The sequence below is a fragment of the Sapajus apella genome, unplaced genomic scaffold (genome assembly GCF_009761245.1).
Source record: "Sapajus apella isolate SASKATOON/1434 unplaced genomic scaffold, GSC_monkey_1.0 scaffold167, whole genome shotgun sequence".
Taxonomy (NCBI): domain Eukaryota; kingdom Metazoa; phylum Chordata; class Mammalia; order Primates; family Cebidae; genus Sapajus; species Sapajus apella.
This window is the reverse complement of record NW_022437107.1, coordinates 587,506-605,156: the sequence shown is the minus strand read 5'-3', so window position 1 is coordinate 605,156 and position 17,651 is coordinate 587,506. Positions and strand designations below refer to the sequence as shown.

At 40.4% G+C, this 17,651-nt stretch overlaps 1 protein-coding gene across 1 annotated transcript; it reads right to left on the bottom strand.

Moving 5' to 3' along the window:
- Positions 1 to 8,389: 8,389 nt before the first annotated feature.
- Positions 8,390 to 14,450, bottom strand: BMS1 (BMS1 ribosome biogenesis factor). Its single transcript, XM_032267282.1, is given in 5 exon segments — positions 8,390 to 8,971; positions 11,136 to 11,235; positions 11,238 to 11,274; positions 11,971 to 12,219; positions 14,331 to 14,450. Coding segments are annotated over 5 exon segments (1,047 nt in total). The 3' UTR covers positions 8,390 to 8,430.
- Positions 14,451 to 17,651: the final 3,201 nt, after the last annotated feature.

Here is a 17,651-nt window from a genome sequence, read left to right as displayed (position 1 = left end):
TGACCAATGCCTAAGTTTAGGTAATCAGGCCAGTATCAGACTGCTCTTTGCTAGAACTTTTTGCCTAATATATTTCTCTATTGCTTTACATGTCACTGGATGTTAATATGGGTTCTGGAATTGCAATTTTTAAAAATGTTTTGTGAATGACTGGCAACATAGTAATTTAATTTTCAAATATAATTTGCAAGTGAAATGTGTAGGACTCCAATAAGGCACAATGACCTAGATCCTGAGTACGATGTCCTCAGAAAAGGCAAATAGTGACTTGAGCAAGTGCACTCATGTCTGCTTACACCCAGTCACTTTTGCACAGCTCAATGGCAGGCAGGGGGAATGACCTCTGGTTGGCAGATGTCCACTCAGTATGACCCTAGATTGGACATAGAGTTACCTTGAGTCAGGCCAGCCATGTGTTGTTGGACTATTCCTTGGAGATACACTCACTAGTGACTGTTAAAGTACCTGAGACATTAGGTGCCTGTAGACTATGCCTACTGATATATGCTTTAGATACAAGCTGCCTAGCTGTGCTGACACTGACCAAAGCTGTGAAGTTTCACAACGACACTGCAGCCAATTACATATGCTCAGATTTACCATTTATCAAGAAATCTTCACACTACCAATTAAGCAATTATTCTACACACAGGCAGTAATAAAGGGGGCAAAAAACCACAGCGACGGCTCGAGAGACAAATGTACATCCAGAAGAGTCCAGCGGGTCTAGAAGCCCTTTGGATGCTGGTAAGATGCTCTTTTTGGCCAGAGATCCCAACAGCAGCCACCATGTCTGGAGAAGTCCTTAGAATTCTCATGTACAAAGCTTCTGAAAACATCTTAGACAAGATCTTGTCTTCACTGGTTTTATAATCCTCTACAGATAGGTCCCTTCTCATTTTCTCAGCCACCTTTCACTTCCTATCAGTTCATTTCAGATCTCTCATGACCCCAGGAAGCAGTAGTTGTTATCACCTTAGTCCATTCATATGTGTTTATCTCTTTGGGGATAGGGGGACAACTTCACTATAGACTTCATTCTACTGGAGAAGAGTGATCCCATTTTAAGATATCAGGATCACAAATCATTATCACATATCATCAGGGCAGACAATAGCTACCACCTGGGGCTGAAAGCAGGAAACTCCATTTATTCTGAAAACATTCTGTCTTGATTATGGCACCAGTTGCTGTGAGGGATTTCCTTTTCTCCACTTGTTTTTCACAAGGTTTGAGCCTGGACTGCTAACATTCTACTGATTTCCAGGTAAAGGCACTGACTGCATCATCCCAGCCTATCAGAGCACTTGCCCCAATACTTCCACTTTAAGAGTTTTCCACCTTGTCCAGAACTACAGCCATTAATTCCCTCATTTTCTCTCTTAGGAGAATGAACACCACATCTCACATACACACCCACATCCCTCTTTCCCAGCACAAAAATCCAATCTGTCTCCTTCTACCTAAGCAATTTTAGACAGTCATTTTCTCATAATTACCTAAGCTCCCTGACTTACTGCTCGTCCTTTCTCCAGCAAAATCTCATCCCTGGATAAGCCCCACATTCTATTGGCTCAGTGACACCACTCAGCTGAACCCGGAAAATATTAAAAAGTGGTCAAAGGTATCATCATGAATTCAAATTACTTACACAACTGGCCCTAAATATTTCCAGAAATCAATAAAAGTTTTATGTCTCCAATGACATAATTTCTTCAGAAACTCAACATGTACAACCAATTTTTTTCTATGTTCTTCTAACTTTTATTCAACTTCTCTCCTCTGATATCTTGCCAAATCATTCAAGGAGAAAATATATCCTGTTAGGCAAGAGTCAATCATCTTCCAGTCACCTAAGAAATAATATGCACAGAATGCACCTACCTCATCTTTCTCTGTCTCATCATGTCAGAAAAAATACCCCTCCTTTTGTCAAAAGGCAAATCTGAGATAGAAGATTTAGATGGCCTGTAATTCCGGCACTTGGGGAGGCCAATGCAGGCAGATTATTTGAGCCCATGCCTTTGAAATAAGCATACGCAACTTAGGGAAACCCCATCTCTAAAATAAATACAAACAAATATTTAGCTGAGCATGGTGGTATGGTGGCACATGCCTGTAGTCCCAGCTACTCAGGATGGGGAGCACTGGGGACCACCTGAGCCTAGAAGGTTGAAGCTGCAGTGACACAACACTGCACTCCAGGACGGGCAACAGATATTTTTAAAAGAATCTTCTCTGTTAAAAATAATCAGATAAACTGATGGCCATGAAGCTGAGGTGGCTCCAGTGTGCTCAGTTCTTCCTTAAACAAACCAAAACTTGACTCAGTGAAAATAGTAAAAGGAAACTTAATCTTAACCCATCAGAAACCACCAACTAATAACTAACTAGAGACTTTCCACTGTAATGATCCAAATGAGGCCATTGCTCCACTTTACCCAATCAAGCATTTTCTTTTTCTTCTATATTCACCATGTAAAATTCTTTCCACCCCAACCCTCCCCAAGCCTCTCCTTTGGAGCTCTGAGCTGCTTGCAGCCCACAGCTCCCTGGTTTGTACATTTCTGGAAGCTCAACATGCCTAATGTTTGAATGTGCCTAAATTGTATCTTTTAACAGCTCTCATGGTTACATCATTCTTTCTAGAGCCTCAAGTTCTATCTCCTTCATTGGACTGATTCTTCAGTATGTTACCATGTTCTCCTCTACCATCGTAAAGACTCTCCTAATATGGGCAGTTTCTTACAAAACTATACATACTCCTATATGTGATGTAGCAGTTGCACTCCCTAGATCTTTATCCAAATGACCAGAAAGTTTATGTCCATGTAAAAACCTGAACACTTTTTAAAACAGCCCCCAAAACTTAGGAGGAACCAAGTTGTCCCTCAGTAGCTTAACTGATAAATACGACTGTGGCATATTTAGAAAATGAAATATTAATTACTTATAAAAAGAAACGAGCTACTGAGCCATCAGAAGACACTGAGGAGTCTTAAATGCACACTACTAACTGAAAGAAGCCAATCTGGAAAGTTACCTAACTCTATGATTCCAAGAACATAACATTCAGAAAAATGCAGAACTATGGAGCTGAAAAGATTAGTGATTTCCAGTGGTTAGGAAAATAAGGGACAAATAAATAGACCACAAGATAATTACAGTAGTGAAAATAAACTGCGGGACATAACAGGTATAATGATACATTCATTATACATTTCATTCTCCTTATATATTTCTGCAAACCCTCAGAATGTGCACCGCCAAGGCTATCACTCTGGGTGATGATGATGTGTCAATGTAAGTTCACTGACTATAATAAATATTCTACTCTGTTGTAGGAGGTTGTTAGTGGAGTGACCCAAGAGTGTACATGAATTGAGGGCATATGGCAACTCTGGACTCTGCACTCCATTTTGCTGTACACTTAAAACTACTCTAAAATAATAATATGTCTTTTAAAAAGTCTCCAACTGGTCTGAGCCAGTTCTATTAAAGCTCAGAGAATGCTGCTTAATAAGCTGGATCTGACCCAACTGGCAAGAAGAGGCAGGGAAGACCTAGGCCAGGGGAGTATATTGCAGATGCACGTGGCCCGAAACTGGAGGAAGCTTGGAGGCCATTTAGCTTGGTCCTGAGCCCATTGAAACTGCAATTACAGGCACAGATGCTTGGGGCACCAATCTGAACCTTCCAGCATCCAAGGGCACATGAACACAAATGCAGAGTCTGCTCTGTGATTGGTAGCTAAGGATGTTAGGACACGATTGGACTAGAATGGGAGATGAACTGAGAACAACAGATTCTGTAGGCTTTTGTTGCCTCTTCCCACCCCTAAGCATTTCAATCTTTCCTTTTGTCACAGGCATCAAGGAATCTCCCTGTGAACATCAACTGCACAGCCTACAGTTGCGTCACCCTTAGCCTCTTATGTCCTCCTACAGCAGTGTCAGTCAAGACAACCAACCTTGCAAACTCAAGAGTCTGCACATGGCCAAGATCATGTCGGGATGAGCCCAACCCCTCTGCTGATCTGCAGACAAATGCACCCTACCTTCTGGCCTTCTGCCAGCAACTGGAGGCCCTGGAAATTTCCAGACACACAACAGTGTTCTAAACTGCAGGCTGCTGCCCCATCCTATAGCAGAGTAGACCTTTTCTCCACCAGACTTGGCCTGTTATCCAGTTGAATAAAATATCTTTTTAACACAGAAACTAGTGTTCCTTGGCCCTGAACCCCATCACACGGTCTGCAGGTACACACCAGCCCTCGGCAAATACCACAGAATTGCAGCCTCAGGCCCTGGAGTGTGCACATTGGCTCTGCTTTCAGAAAACATCAAGATACTATTGGCAAGCCTCCTGCAGACTTTATGCAGAAAAATAAAAACAAAAACAAAACAAGTGATGAACACACACACACCCCCCATACCCATAGTAACTAACAGGATCTTCTTCCAGGAGATTTGCAGAGAAAGGAGCAGAAAACATCCCAGGGGCCTTTCACAGCTACTTCCTTGAGCCCCTTTTCAGACCAAGCTGTCTAGACCTGTCTCAGCCCAAGCAACGCCACCCTGATACGCAGGAGCTAGCTTCCTTGCCTGAAATTCAACATTGAGAAACGATCTCTTCTACTTAACACTGATAGGAGTATCCTCAAGCGATGTCTTCATTGGCAGGGGTGAAGTTGGGGAGTTTCTTAAAAAGTGAGGCTTCTGCCCACCACCTAGAAAACCTGGAAATTTCCATCTATGCCATGAAGTCCAAATCACTGGCTGCTGCCCCAGTGTATGGCAGTGTATGGCAGATGAGAACATGTCTCCATCTAACACCATTAAAACTGGTCTTTATATGCCTCCTAATAAGAAAACACCACCACCTAGGAAGATGTTTGCTGAAAAATAAAAATCAAATTTAAATCCTATCCAACTGCCAGGTGTTTTGTCCATCGGGTAACTAGAAACACGTGGCTATTCAAATTGATCTTATTTAAGATGAAACAAAATTTAAAATTTAGTTCTCCAGACTCACCAGCCACATTTAAAGTGCTCAGTAGCCACAAGTAGCCACAACTCACACCTCAGATATACATTCTGCTCACCACAGAAGTTCTATCAGTATTGCTCCATACCCATTCACAGGAAATACAGGAGGGTCTGAGAAACTGCAGAGGGATGCAAAGCAATCCACAAAATCCAGAAGACAAGAAACTCAACAGACCAACCACTTGGTTTCTTAAATAAAATGTAACCAAAAAAAGAAATGGGAAGGAAGAATGTTGACTAAAAATTTTAAAAGAGAGACTAAAAAACAGTCATGAAAATCAGAAAGAAAAGGAAAGAATCACCATAAGAGGCTGGACCACACCTCTTTCTACAGGGAGGAAGAGGACCGTGGCTGGTGTCGCAATCAAGCAGTAAGGCTAGGTTTCCCAGCCTGAGTGCTGAGTACAGGGGTACTCACCTTCTGGCAACCCATAAAGTTAAACAATTGTTTTTACATGGTTTTCTACAGATGTATGAAATTTCACCATCAACAATGGTTCAATAAAATCTCATAAAGTGCATTATTACGTGGCCAATTATAACAGGCAAGATGAGAGCAACTGGGCCTCTATGAGAAGTGACATCTAAGCCAAGATGAACTGACAAAAAACAAGGCAGCCTTTGGAAGATCAGAACATTCCAGAAGAGAATATAGAGAAAGGGGCTGATGCGATGGCTCACTCCTGTAATCCCAGCACTCTGGGAGGAGAAGACAGGAAGATCACTCAAGCCCAGAGTTGGAGACTCTAGCTCAACATGGTGAAACATTGTCTTTACAAAAAACACAAAAATTAATCAGGCCTGGTAGCTCATGTCTATAGTCCTGGCTACTATGGAGGCTGAGGTAGAAAGATCCCTTAAGTCCAGGAGGTCGAGACTCCATTGGGCCATACCCTCATGCCACTGCACTCCAGCCTGGAATGCAGAGCAAGATCGGTCTCAAAAAAAAATAAATAAAAGAGAGAGTGAAAGAGAAAAAGTCTAAGAGGAGGGTAAGCTGTGGCAAGTTTCAATACTGAATGAATTCCAGTATGACTACAAAGTGGTGAGATGCAAGAAGAACGTTTACAGGTATCACAGATTTCTGTATGCTTACAAATAGCAGAAACTATAAATGTTAACTCAGGGATGCTATGTGTATCCTAGTGATAAGATGCAAAATACATCAGATGTATAAAAACTTATGCGTGATGCTTCAAAATAAAGATTTGTGCGACTGTCCACACTGGAAACCTGTCCTATGTGGGCCGTGCACGTGGTCTAACTAAACTCAGATCATGTTATTGCTTAGGATGAAGTGCCCACTACAATATCTAGATGACCTGTAATCCTATAAAAAAAGGAAGCCAACAACAGGTAAGCAATACTGACATCAGATAATCTTATTCTAGAACAATTCTCTAATTTTCTGATAAATCAAACGTACCACCCCCTTACCTCCTCTAAATCCCAGTCAAGGGGCGCCTCCACAAGAAATCTGGAGCAGTCCAAAGAGGCAGGCTTGTGTTTACACTCTCTGTCAGGCTGGTTGACGTGAAATAGCCCTCCAAGTTCTTCTCGGGTATCATCATCATCTTCGTTATCTTCTGTCACTAAAGAGAACACCATGGCAGAAAACTGAGAAAAGAAAAAAACACCTACAGCCCTAAGGACTCATTGTTTCCAACCATTTAGGCCATGAGTCTTGGAACTCAGGAACTGAGGGTCTCTGTCTGTGCGGGGTATGGCGATGGCCACATGAGTCAGCACTGAGAGGCCAGGTCAGCCACAAGTGAAAAGAGACCAGGAAGCTATTGCTTTACATGTGTGGGGGCTTCTGCGATCCTGCACGGCAGTAGCTAAGTGGTCGAGAAGGATTGAGAATATTAGGGATCAAGGGAGGAAAGCGACATTTAAAGGCAGAGCTTTAGATTACAAAGAAGAGCTCTAAAGAGTATTTAGCCTCTCGTTACTAAGAGTACCTAGATAAAACCTGAATAAAAATCAGTACACGACAACCCTCCCATTTCAGTCTGCTGAGCCCAAATGTCTCACCATGTGGCCTTGATCTCATCGTGCAGTAACCAGGGAGCACAATATAAAGGTCACAACTATATACTTATTTTTGCATTAGTTCTACCACAAAGAACATATAGGAAAGTTTAATAAAGCATAAAATCAGAGGACAAGGGCAAAAGGGAGAACAAAATGTGTTACACAGAGTTATTCTTAGAAACAAAAAAAATAAATATTTTTATGGGCAGAAATATTTTTCTGGCATTAAATTCTACCAAAAAATTTCTCATGAAGGACTTTTAAATAGAGGACATAACATGATGCAATGGACGGTATTTGCATCAAGTTTTACAGCAAACCCATAAGTTTACTTCACAAGACCAATGTGTGTTCCTTGTAAGTTGATGATTAAAGACATCTGTCAAACAGAAAATGTGATGGCCAGAGATTATGGTTGTCAACAATACCAGCCCAATCCTTCAACCAATTCTCTCACCTCCTTTCAGAAAATAATCAGAGAAACTGAAACATTTCCAGGTCTGAATCTGAATTCTTTACCTGTCCCATAAATAAGCTTTCGGAGGTTTGGAGCTGCTTCCTGCTGCCTCAGAAAGGCCTCAGCTGCCTTTCTGGAAAGGTCTTCCTTCCACTTGAGGACACCTGAAACGACCAACACCAACCTCCAGTGAGGCTTGTTTACGTGTCTCCCCTCCCTCAAGACCATCCACAATGCAGCATCTCAACAGTTACCAAAATCTTAAAAAAATCAGCAGACCCCCAAATGTAGACATGCCTTTGGGTACCATTTCGAGAGCCAAGTTCATAGCAGCAACCAACTAAATTGAAGCTTTCCTGAAGTTTCTGTGGAATCATTTTTTTTCTTCCTTGTAATCTTCTTCCTCTTTGAGTAAATCTTCTTGATCACTGGTCTCATCAATTAAGTTCCTTGACCCCAGTTTCTGACCACCGCCCACCTGAAAATGCATGAAAGCTTTTTCCTAAGAGCCTCTTGATTTTCTGAGTCCTCTTCCTCTGCACTAAGTGAGGAGATTTCTTCAGATTCATCTTCAGATGCAAATGCATCTTCAGCTGTGCAATGCCCAGCATTGGAAGTGGTGAGTGCTGCTTTCTGCTTTTTGTTTTTTGTTTTTTTTTTTTGAGACAGAGTCTTACTCTGTCACCCAGACTGGAGTGCAAAGGCACAATCTCAGAGCATTGCAACCCCTGCCTCCCAGGTTCAAGCAGTTCTCCTGCCTCAGCCTCCCCAGTAGCTGGGACTATAGGCATCCACCACCACCCCCAGCTTACTTTTGTATTTTTAGTAGAGTTTCACCATATTGGCCAGGCTGGTCTCAAATTCCTGATCTTGTGATCTGCCCACCTCGGCCTACCAAAGTGCTGGGACTATAGGCACGAGCCATGGCGCCCGGCCAAGGGCTGCTTTCTTCATTGGCAAAGACTTCTCCAGATTCACACAGTCACTTCAGTGATTAGCTGGCGACAGCTCTGTTTTACTACGTTCTCCAACAGCCTTTGATCCTGAAATGCCCCTCTCTCCTGCAGAGCAGTCCTCTTCTTCACTGCTTTCATCAGCTTCCTCCGCTTCCCCTTCTTCTGCTGAGCTCCTCTCAAGGTCATCGTTGCTGTCAGCAAATGCTGGCAAATCTACTTCACTGTCTTCTTCTAACTCCTCAAGTTTCCGTCGTTTGATGCCCTTAGCAGTCATACACTCATCAGTCACCTCAGCATTTTCCTCCTCGTCTGCTTCCTCATCACTAGAGCCGTTTTCCAACCCATCATCTTCAGACATTTCATCATCTTCTTCATCGTCACCATCTCCAGATCCATCTTCATTTCCAAAAACAGCTTTCCAATGCATTTGACCAGTTTTCAAGTCCATTTGTTTTTCCTCCTTTGGCATCAACAGCCTATATTATTACCAAGGAAATACAAAAAAAATCAATTTGTATATTAATCAGCTCATCTAGAAACAGTAATATAGTCAATGAAAATACAAAGAAACAGAAAATGTCAAGGAATTGTTTAAGATGATATAGCAGAGGGAAAAAATGATCTGATAAACATTGGAAGAGTTAATAAGCAAACTCAGGTGTGGTTTCTAATACCACAGTTCAAAAGAACTTAAAGAGAGAATAAAGAAATAATCCTTTTTTAAAAAATAAAAATAAGTCTAATTTTAGAAAAGATTTGCTCTAAAGGGAAGTTAGTGTTTTGTAGATCTTTTGGCAAGCTGATTAATTTCTAAGCTAAAAACACATGATCCTTAAGAGAAATGGCTGAGTCAGGCCCAAGGCAGAAAGAAGACAAAATGAGCATGGATCCTCTTTTTTCTGTCAGAAAGTAAGAAACATTCAAAGGCTAACAGAGATAGTTGAAAGGACACAGGAGACCAGCTGCAGGCTCCCACAGCTGAATCTGGGACAGCTTAGGCATCAGAAAGGATAATGTACTAATGGAAAATAACCCATGGAATAAAACGCAAGTGCATTAGTCAGCAGTGATACTGAAATAAAGGGGAGAAGTGAAAGCTCTTTGTTAAAAATGCCAGCTAACAAATGTAAGAGGAGAGACAGATAAAGAACATCCATTTTAAGTCACCAGTGCCATAATTGATAGCAAAGAATCATCGGGAGGCTAAAATCACAGGATGAAAGACAACTGCAAGAAGCTGTTTAACATAGCACTATATATAAAATTATGAAAACATAAATTAGAAAAAACTAAAAATCATACCATAAGAGATAAATGTTAGAATACAGCAATAATAGGCCAGGCATAGTGGCTCACATCTGTAATCCCAGGACTTAGGTAGGTCAAGGCAGGAGGACAGCTTGAGCCCAGGAGTTCTAGACCAGCCTGGGCAAAATAGTGAGAACTTATCTTTAGAAAACAATACAAAAATTAGCCAGGAATGGTTGAAAGGACACAAGAGACAGGCTAAAGGCTCCCATACTCCTGTAGTCCCAGCTACTTGGGGGACTGAAGCGAAAGGATCACTTGGGCCTGGGAGTTCAAGGCTCAGTGAAGCACAATCACACTACTGCACTCCAGCCTGGGAGACAAAGTGAGACCTCATCTCAAAAACAAACAAACAAATAGACACAAATAATAACAAAATGATAACTACATAAACACTGTATAGAAAAAGGAAATGCTCAGCATATAGAAACAAATTATGTATTTAAACTGTAACTATATTAGCAGGCAGATTTATTTGTCTATATTTTTGTAGACAAGGATGACTAGGAGGATGTGCAAAAATGATAATAACTCATAACACTCATTATAAGAGTGATCTTCACGCCTGTAGTCCCAGCTACTGGGGAGGCTGAGGCAGAGCTGCTTGAACCCGGGAGGCGGAGGTTGCAGTGAGCTGAGATCATGCCACTGCACTCCAACTTGGCACCTGAGCAAGACTGTCTCAAAAAAAAAAAAAAAAAGTGATCTTTCCACAAACACTTCGTATCTGTCAGGCACTGTGCTAGTTTATGCACAGCGTAAGAAATTACATACTAGATAATCTCAAATTTTTCAGATGAATTTTAGTGGGAGTCATAAATCAATACAACAAAACCATGTTTTACAAACATCCACTATGTATAAAGAAATACAAATTCCCAACCCAGACTGAAAAATAATTCACATAAGCCATACATCAGAGGAAACCTACCCACAGGAGATAATACAACATAATCTAAATAAAACTTTGAAAATCTAAACAAAACTCTGTGGCTTCTGAACAGCCACAAACTCTCTGACTCTGCTCTAGTGTTTTGTTCACCAAAAGAAAGCCAGTTGGCCTCAGGTCTCTTAAAAAGCAAAAAGCAACCTATGGAAGATGGTGTGGTACTTGAGGAACATTTGGGATCTGCTGAAAAATGCATCCTGTATTTTACTTCAAGAAAATACTCCCTTGTAATGTCAGGTAAGTGAACAGCCCTCAGAGACACATGTACACACAAAGTGAAACAAAACAACCTGGAATGAATCCCACGAAAATGTTGTCTGATGACAGAACACATTTCTGTAATACAACCTTTTATTAAAAATAGAAAAAAAAAGCAGACTTACCCATGATTATCTATATCCTCTCACCCAAGTGACTTGGAATAAGAAAACGGTGTCACTCATCTTGAAGCCATCTTGCCATCAATAACGGAGTGGGTAGAGTGAGACTCTGGACCAGCTCATAGGTGGACCCCACCTCATCCTGTCAAGACCACCAAGAAGGAGGACGTGAAGAAGGTACAAAGATCCTGGAGAGACACTGGTTTGTCTCAGTTTCTCAAAATTAGCTCAGACACATTTCCTGAGAACCTTTCTTAATGCCTCAAAAAGCAGAAAAGAAAATCTTCACAACAAAGGCTGAAATGGATCCCCATCTCCACTAAATTTTTCGAAAGTTCAGGAAGTATATAACCTGATAACCTAAACAACTAACTAGAAAAACCTCAGTTCCAATGCTACAACCACAATGTTAGCTTTTCTAACATTTTTAAATAACCCTGATTTTAACCCAATACAATTCAACTTGAGAACTAAGAAATAAACATTTGAAACCTACTTTAAAATACAAAGGAGACCACTGTGAAAGAGAGAAAGACCAATGAGAACTGGAAAGCACACTGATTTTGTAGAAACGAGGATGAGCCATGTAAGCGCCACACTGGCAGCAGTGCCTGCACTGGGGCCATGGATCAAGGAGGCATGGAGGACAGGACTCTGCCTGGTACAATGAAAAAAAAGTATTTTTTAAATTCTATATATTTACAATATGCATTTGGGCCTGTATTCTAAGTACAAGAGAAAAGTCTTCAATAAATAAAAGCTGAGTATATTACTTTTGTGATTAAAAAATAGATTCAGAAGGAAGAATGGGAGTTCACAGCAATGACTCCTGTCTTACCAATGCCTGAAAACCGTGGCTGCCACCAAGGTCAACATAGACAGTGTCTTTGTCATACAGCACACCCCCAACTCAAAAAAGAGGTGCATAAACCAGCTTCTCCTTCTCACTTAAACAGCGCTTCTTCTGTTGTTCAGGAAGAGCATAAGGGTCTGGGAGGAATCTGATGTCACTCACAGTGAAATCTCCTACCCCTAGAAGACAGTTCCCTTTTAAAAAGCCAGTTTCAGCGGACGAGTCAGTAAGTATCTACTGTTGACTGTGGGGGTAAAAATGATCCATAATCCAAGGGCTTAAACCATGACACTAAAGAAGGGCATTGTGCCACACTGGAACAGTGCCCCTCTAGCTACAAGACAAGAAGTCAGAGAGGAGGGGATTCGATAACACAGTTACAGGCCTACACAGAGCTGGGTTACTTTTGAAACCTCCAGCAAGGCCATCTTCCCTTGTTTGGTCATTTTTCAGTTTTCCTGAGAAATAACGCCATCCTGAGAATCCTATATGTAATTCTAGCATGTTCTAACAAGACAATACCTGGCATGTGAATCTTGCTTTTACTTTTCAAGTGCTCTCCTCTTAAATAACCATAAAGTGACATCTGCCAGTCACATCTGATGTTTGTTTGGATATCCTCTGGGTTTGTCAAATATTCCATCCCAGAAAAACAAATTCAGTCATACAGCAGAAATGAATGCCAGAACTTCCTATCCCTCCTTTCATGTGTCAGTGACTCATCACACTCTTGTCCACTAAGCACGTCGTTTAGACTAGAAAATGCAGAAATAAGGAATCACTGTTCACCATCCACCAGAGGAAAAGGGACAGACACACAACTGTGTCTCTAGGCTGAAAATGACATTCATTCCATAAGACACCACACAGGGAGATGTTCACTTGGGGTCAGGGAAAAGTGAAGAACATATTCAGAAAATCCCCTTCTGGAAGAGGGCGAGCCTGTACTCTGGGATTTTTACTGTGAGGTGGATTCTGGCAGGTGAAAAAGGGAATTCCAGGCTGAGAAAACCACATGAGGAAGAGCACAAAGGAAGGAAACTGAAGGCACACATGAAGAATTCAAACACATGGGTACAAGGCAGCATCACTGAAAACCGAGGCTGAATGTAGGATGGAGCCACATCCTGTAGCCTTAAATGCTTCCAAGTCCTCCCATTTTCCTAAACATCTCATAATTAATTTGCTCCCAAAGGCATAGCAACTTGGAGCAATAAGTAGACATTTTCCATCAACTGCACTTCTATCCCCGCTATTCAAATAGGCATGAAATAAATCCTATCACTGTTCTTTTCTTTTTCTAGCCTTTTTAAAGGCCCAGGAAGAAAAAGTTTACAATCACTTTTTACCTGTCTGCCAAGATATAAGGGTGAGAAGTTTGGCATGTGAGAGGCCTAACTTCATAACTGTAATAGAACAGACCAGATTGTGGATTTCCTGGTTTTGATATTCTCCATGCACCACTCCAGAAAAAATAGAACAGCTTGGCACCCTAAACATTAAGGGAAAATTAAAAAATAAATTCTTACCAATACTGCCACAAAATAAAAGCTCTAAACAACAAGCAATCATAAGAAGGGAGACTTCCAGCAAACCACTGTCCTGAGGCTTCCAGAGCCTTGCTGGCTTCTTTCAGGACTTATTAGAACCCCACAGAGGCAGACTGCTCTGCAGCTGAGCAGAGGTGTCTAAGAATGATGATGACAGGGAAGTGAGCACAGAAACGGTTCTGTGGCCGATCAACCAGAGCATTATGGAAAGGAAGGGGCAGTGCCTGGTCCTGTAACTGCAAAAACTCCTGATATCCTCTATTAAGTCCCAACCCCAAAACAGCCAGACACTGCCTTGTGCAGCAGGTACAGAGACAAATGAGATGCACCAAGAGGCTCAGAATAAGCAGTCTCTTGAGGGAACTCTTCCAGAGACTGTGAATACACACACAAAGGAAATTAGGAGGTGAATCCTATAGAGAAGCTTACTAATGTCTCTTCAGTCTTTCTTTTTTTGTTGAGATGGAGTCTCACTCTGTTAACTGGGCTGGAGTGCAGTGGCACGATCTCAGCTCACTGCACCCTCGGCCTCCCAGATTCAAGCAATTCTCATGTCTCAGCCTCCCGAGCAGCTGGGATTACACATGCACACCACCACACCTGGCTAATTTTTGCATTTTTATTAGAGACAGGGTTTGGCCACGTTGCCCTGAACTCGAAACTCCTGACCTCAAGTGATCTGCCCGCCTCTGCCTCCCAAAGTACTGGGATTACAGGTGTGAGCCACTGCACCTGGTCTCTTCAGTCTATTTTAAAAGTATTACACTGTTAGTATCCAACAATTATTTCTCTTACTGCTGGGTAAACTTCTGTACAGAACCTGTGTTTTAATCGCCTCTTTGTCTTCTTCAGTTGCTTATTATGCTTGAAAGAGTCGAGGTGGGTGAGAACTCTCATTAATTTTAGGAAAGCCATGTACTCGACAGATGTTTAGAAACTCAAACATTTCCATTTCAAACCCAAAGCTGGCATCTATAAGCATCAGTACCTAACAGCAGAACACATCATTTCTCAAAGAAACTACCAAAACAGACCATCTACACTAGGGGTTGGCAACTAGCCTATGGGCCAAATCCAGCCCATCACCTGTTTCTGTAACTAAAGCTTTATTAGAATATAGGCTCGTAATTCATTTACATATTGTCTATGGCTGCCTGTGCACTACAACTGCAGAGCTAAGTAGCTGCAAGAGATATATAAGCCACAAAGCCAAAAATATTTACTATCTGGCCCTCAACAGAAAAGTCCCAATCCAGACTAAATCAAATGACTAACAGGCATCAGCCAGACAGAGAAACCACCACTCTCTGACTTGCTCTCAAAGGCACCCATAAGACAATGGCAACTAGGACATAAACTTCCATTTTAAGAATTTCAGTGTATGAGCAGTAACTCAGAAAAGGCTGGGTCTCACCAGGCGCAGTGGCTCACACCTAATCCCAGCACTTTGGGAGGCCAAGGTAGGCAGATCACCTGGGGTCAGAAGTTCGAGAGCAGCCTGACCAAGATGGAGAAATCCTATCTCTAAAACAATAAATAAATAAAAGAAAAAAGAAAAGGCTGGGTCTAACCTGGCCCTTCCCTATGAAATCCTAATTTAAAGAAATGAAGTTTTATGTAAGACACTTTCAAACCTAATAACAGGTCTCTTATATCCAAAGAATGGGGAAAAAGTGATAATCAATGAAATATATTAAATATGTACAGAAAACCAACCTCTTTTTTTAGTCTCCTCATAGAAAAAAAAAAAAAACACTGTGTTTTTTGCTGGAAAGTATGCAGTGGAAATCTCCATCTTATATGTTAATTTGTATAATTCAACGGCTCAGAAATTTTTTGAATTAAGTCAAAAAACAGTAAGATTATGATGAATGGTAGTGTATAAGAAAATATAAACAGATAAGATGAATATTCAAAATTTAAGATCCTTCAAAGATGCAAAATAATTTCAGAATTCTGGAAATGTCTAGTTTTAATATTAAAGATATTTCTGTTCTGATCTTTCCATAGATAGCTAAAAATAACAAAAAATGGAAACAGAAATGCCCAACTTTGATTAAACTAAGAAACATTCAAAATCTGATACCACAGAACATATGCCGGTGAGCTCATAAGAAAGCACAGCTGCCAGTGCAGACCAAGGCAGCAAGCATAGCCCTCCAGCAACACTGGACCAGCTCAAAGGACAGGTGGAGTATCTTCAGCTACCAATCTTTGTCATCTAAGCCAGTGTTACTCCCCTAATCCACACACGCATGTACACACCTAAATCCACATATTGCTTGTGCCTCTGCGTACTCAGGAGGCTTTGACAACCCAGAGCAGAGCAAGCAACATAAGCCAGACTAAATAAATTATGGTGCATCCATTGAATGGAATACTATATTCTTAAAAAAGAAGGAAGAACTACAGTACTCACTGATTATATATCTCCATGATATATTACATGAAAAAAGCAAAGCACAGAACAGTGTGTCAAATAAACTACTATTTGTGTTTTTAAAGGGTGGTATGTGTGTTTATATGCATCTGGAAAGATACTGCTCTGCCGGGATCTGAGAGACCAGCAGTTAGAGCAGGCAAAAAGAAAATGTGCACTGTGTGGACCCTGCATTACAATTACAGTACTTTATCATATGCGTGTTCTTTATGAAAATCTTAAAAAGATTTACATAATAGGCATCTCTCTCAATGATGGTTAAGAGGCTGGGAAGGATAGCAGGGAGGGCGGGACAAAGAGGGAAAGGTTTACAGATAAAAAAAATACACTTCAATAAAATAAATTCTAGTGTCCGACAGCACAATAGGGTGGCTATAATTATATAATTCAGAATAACTGAAAGAATGAACTGAAATGTTCCTAACACAAAGAAATGATCAATGTTTGAGGTGATGGATATCCTAATTACCCTGATTTGATCATCACACATTGTATGCTTCTATTAAAATACCACATGTACCCCATAAATATGTACATCTATTAAGTATCCATAATAATTGAAAATAAAACAGTAACAACATCTCTTAATATGTATGTCTTCAAAATTAAAAACTTGCTACATTTTAAATAAAAGAGAAACAAATGACTTCTTTGAACTATCTCAATCATTTCAAGTGCACAAGATTTAGTAAGCTTACACTACATTAATAATAACACTTATTTTTACTAACAGCAGCATTACACATTCAAAATTTGAATGTTATTTAGCTTCCTGACATTACAATGACACAACTTTAAAATCTGTATTACTTTTTACTTTGTAATTTAGGAGTTTCCTGGGCCAAAGTATAAAATCTGTAGCTGTCACCAAACAGCTGTCTAGAAAAAAAACAAATAAAAATGAAAAAAACAAGATATATGTCACCCCACACTTCCTAATCAGTATGGCTTATTTTTTTCTAATTTGTATTTTATTTTTGCTCATTTAAAAGATAGTTAATAGAATATCAGAAATAGTGAACCTTACCATTTCCATAAATGGAAGCACGTGTATGTTTTCCATACACTGAGTGCTGTCTAGATTTTCTATTGATAAACTCTGACCACTTCTTCACGGAAATTCATGTACTTACTTGAGCATTATCATAAAAAATGAAGATTTTGGAACCAACAGAAACAAGGGTCCCACCTTCACACAAGTTACTTAACTGCTAAGAGGCTCTATTTTATCTTATGAAAACTACAGATAATACTGAACTCACCTCAAGGGTTTATGTAAGCTAAATTTGTAGAAAGCAGTCAGCATAGTGCCAGGAAGGGTCCAAGAAGAAATGGTACTTACTATAATATATTTGTACATATATACGTATGCATGTCAATGAGTTCCTATTAGCTGTGTTCATTAAAGGTTTTCTCCATCCTATGATTTGCTTTTAGATTTGGGGATATATTTCATTGTGCACATTCCAATTTTATTATTAATATAACAACATTTATTACTATTATTATTATTATCATCAGTTCAATCACATGAATGTATCCCTGATGAAAACCATGATTCCTTTAATAATCATAAAACTCTCTTCCCTTCATCACAGGGTAAATAACCCAACATAATGCTGTAAGTCTCCATCAGCACCACAGGCTGCCCCCTCTGACTTACCAGATCTGCTACT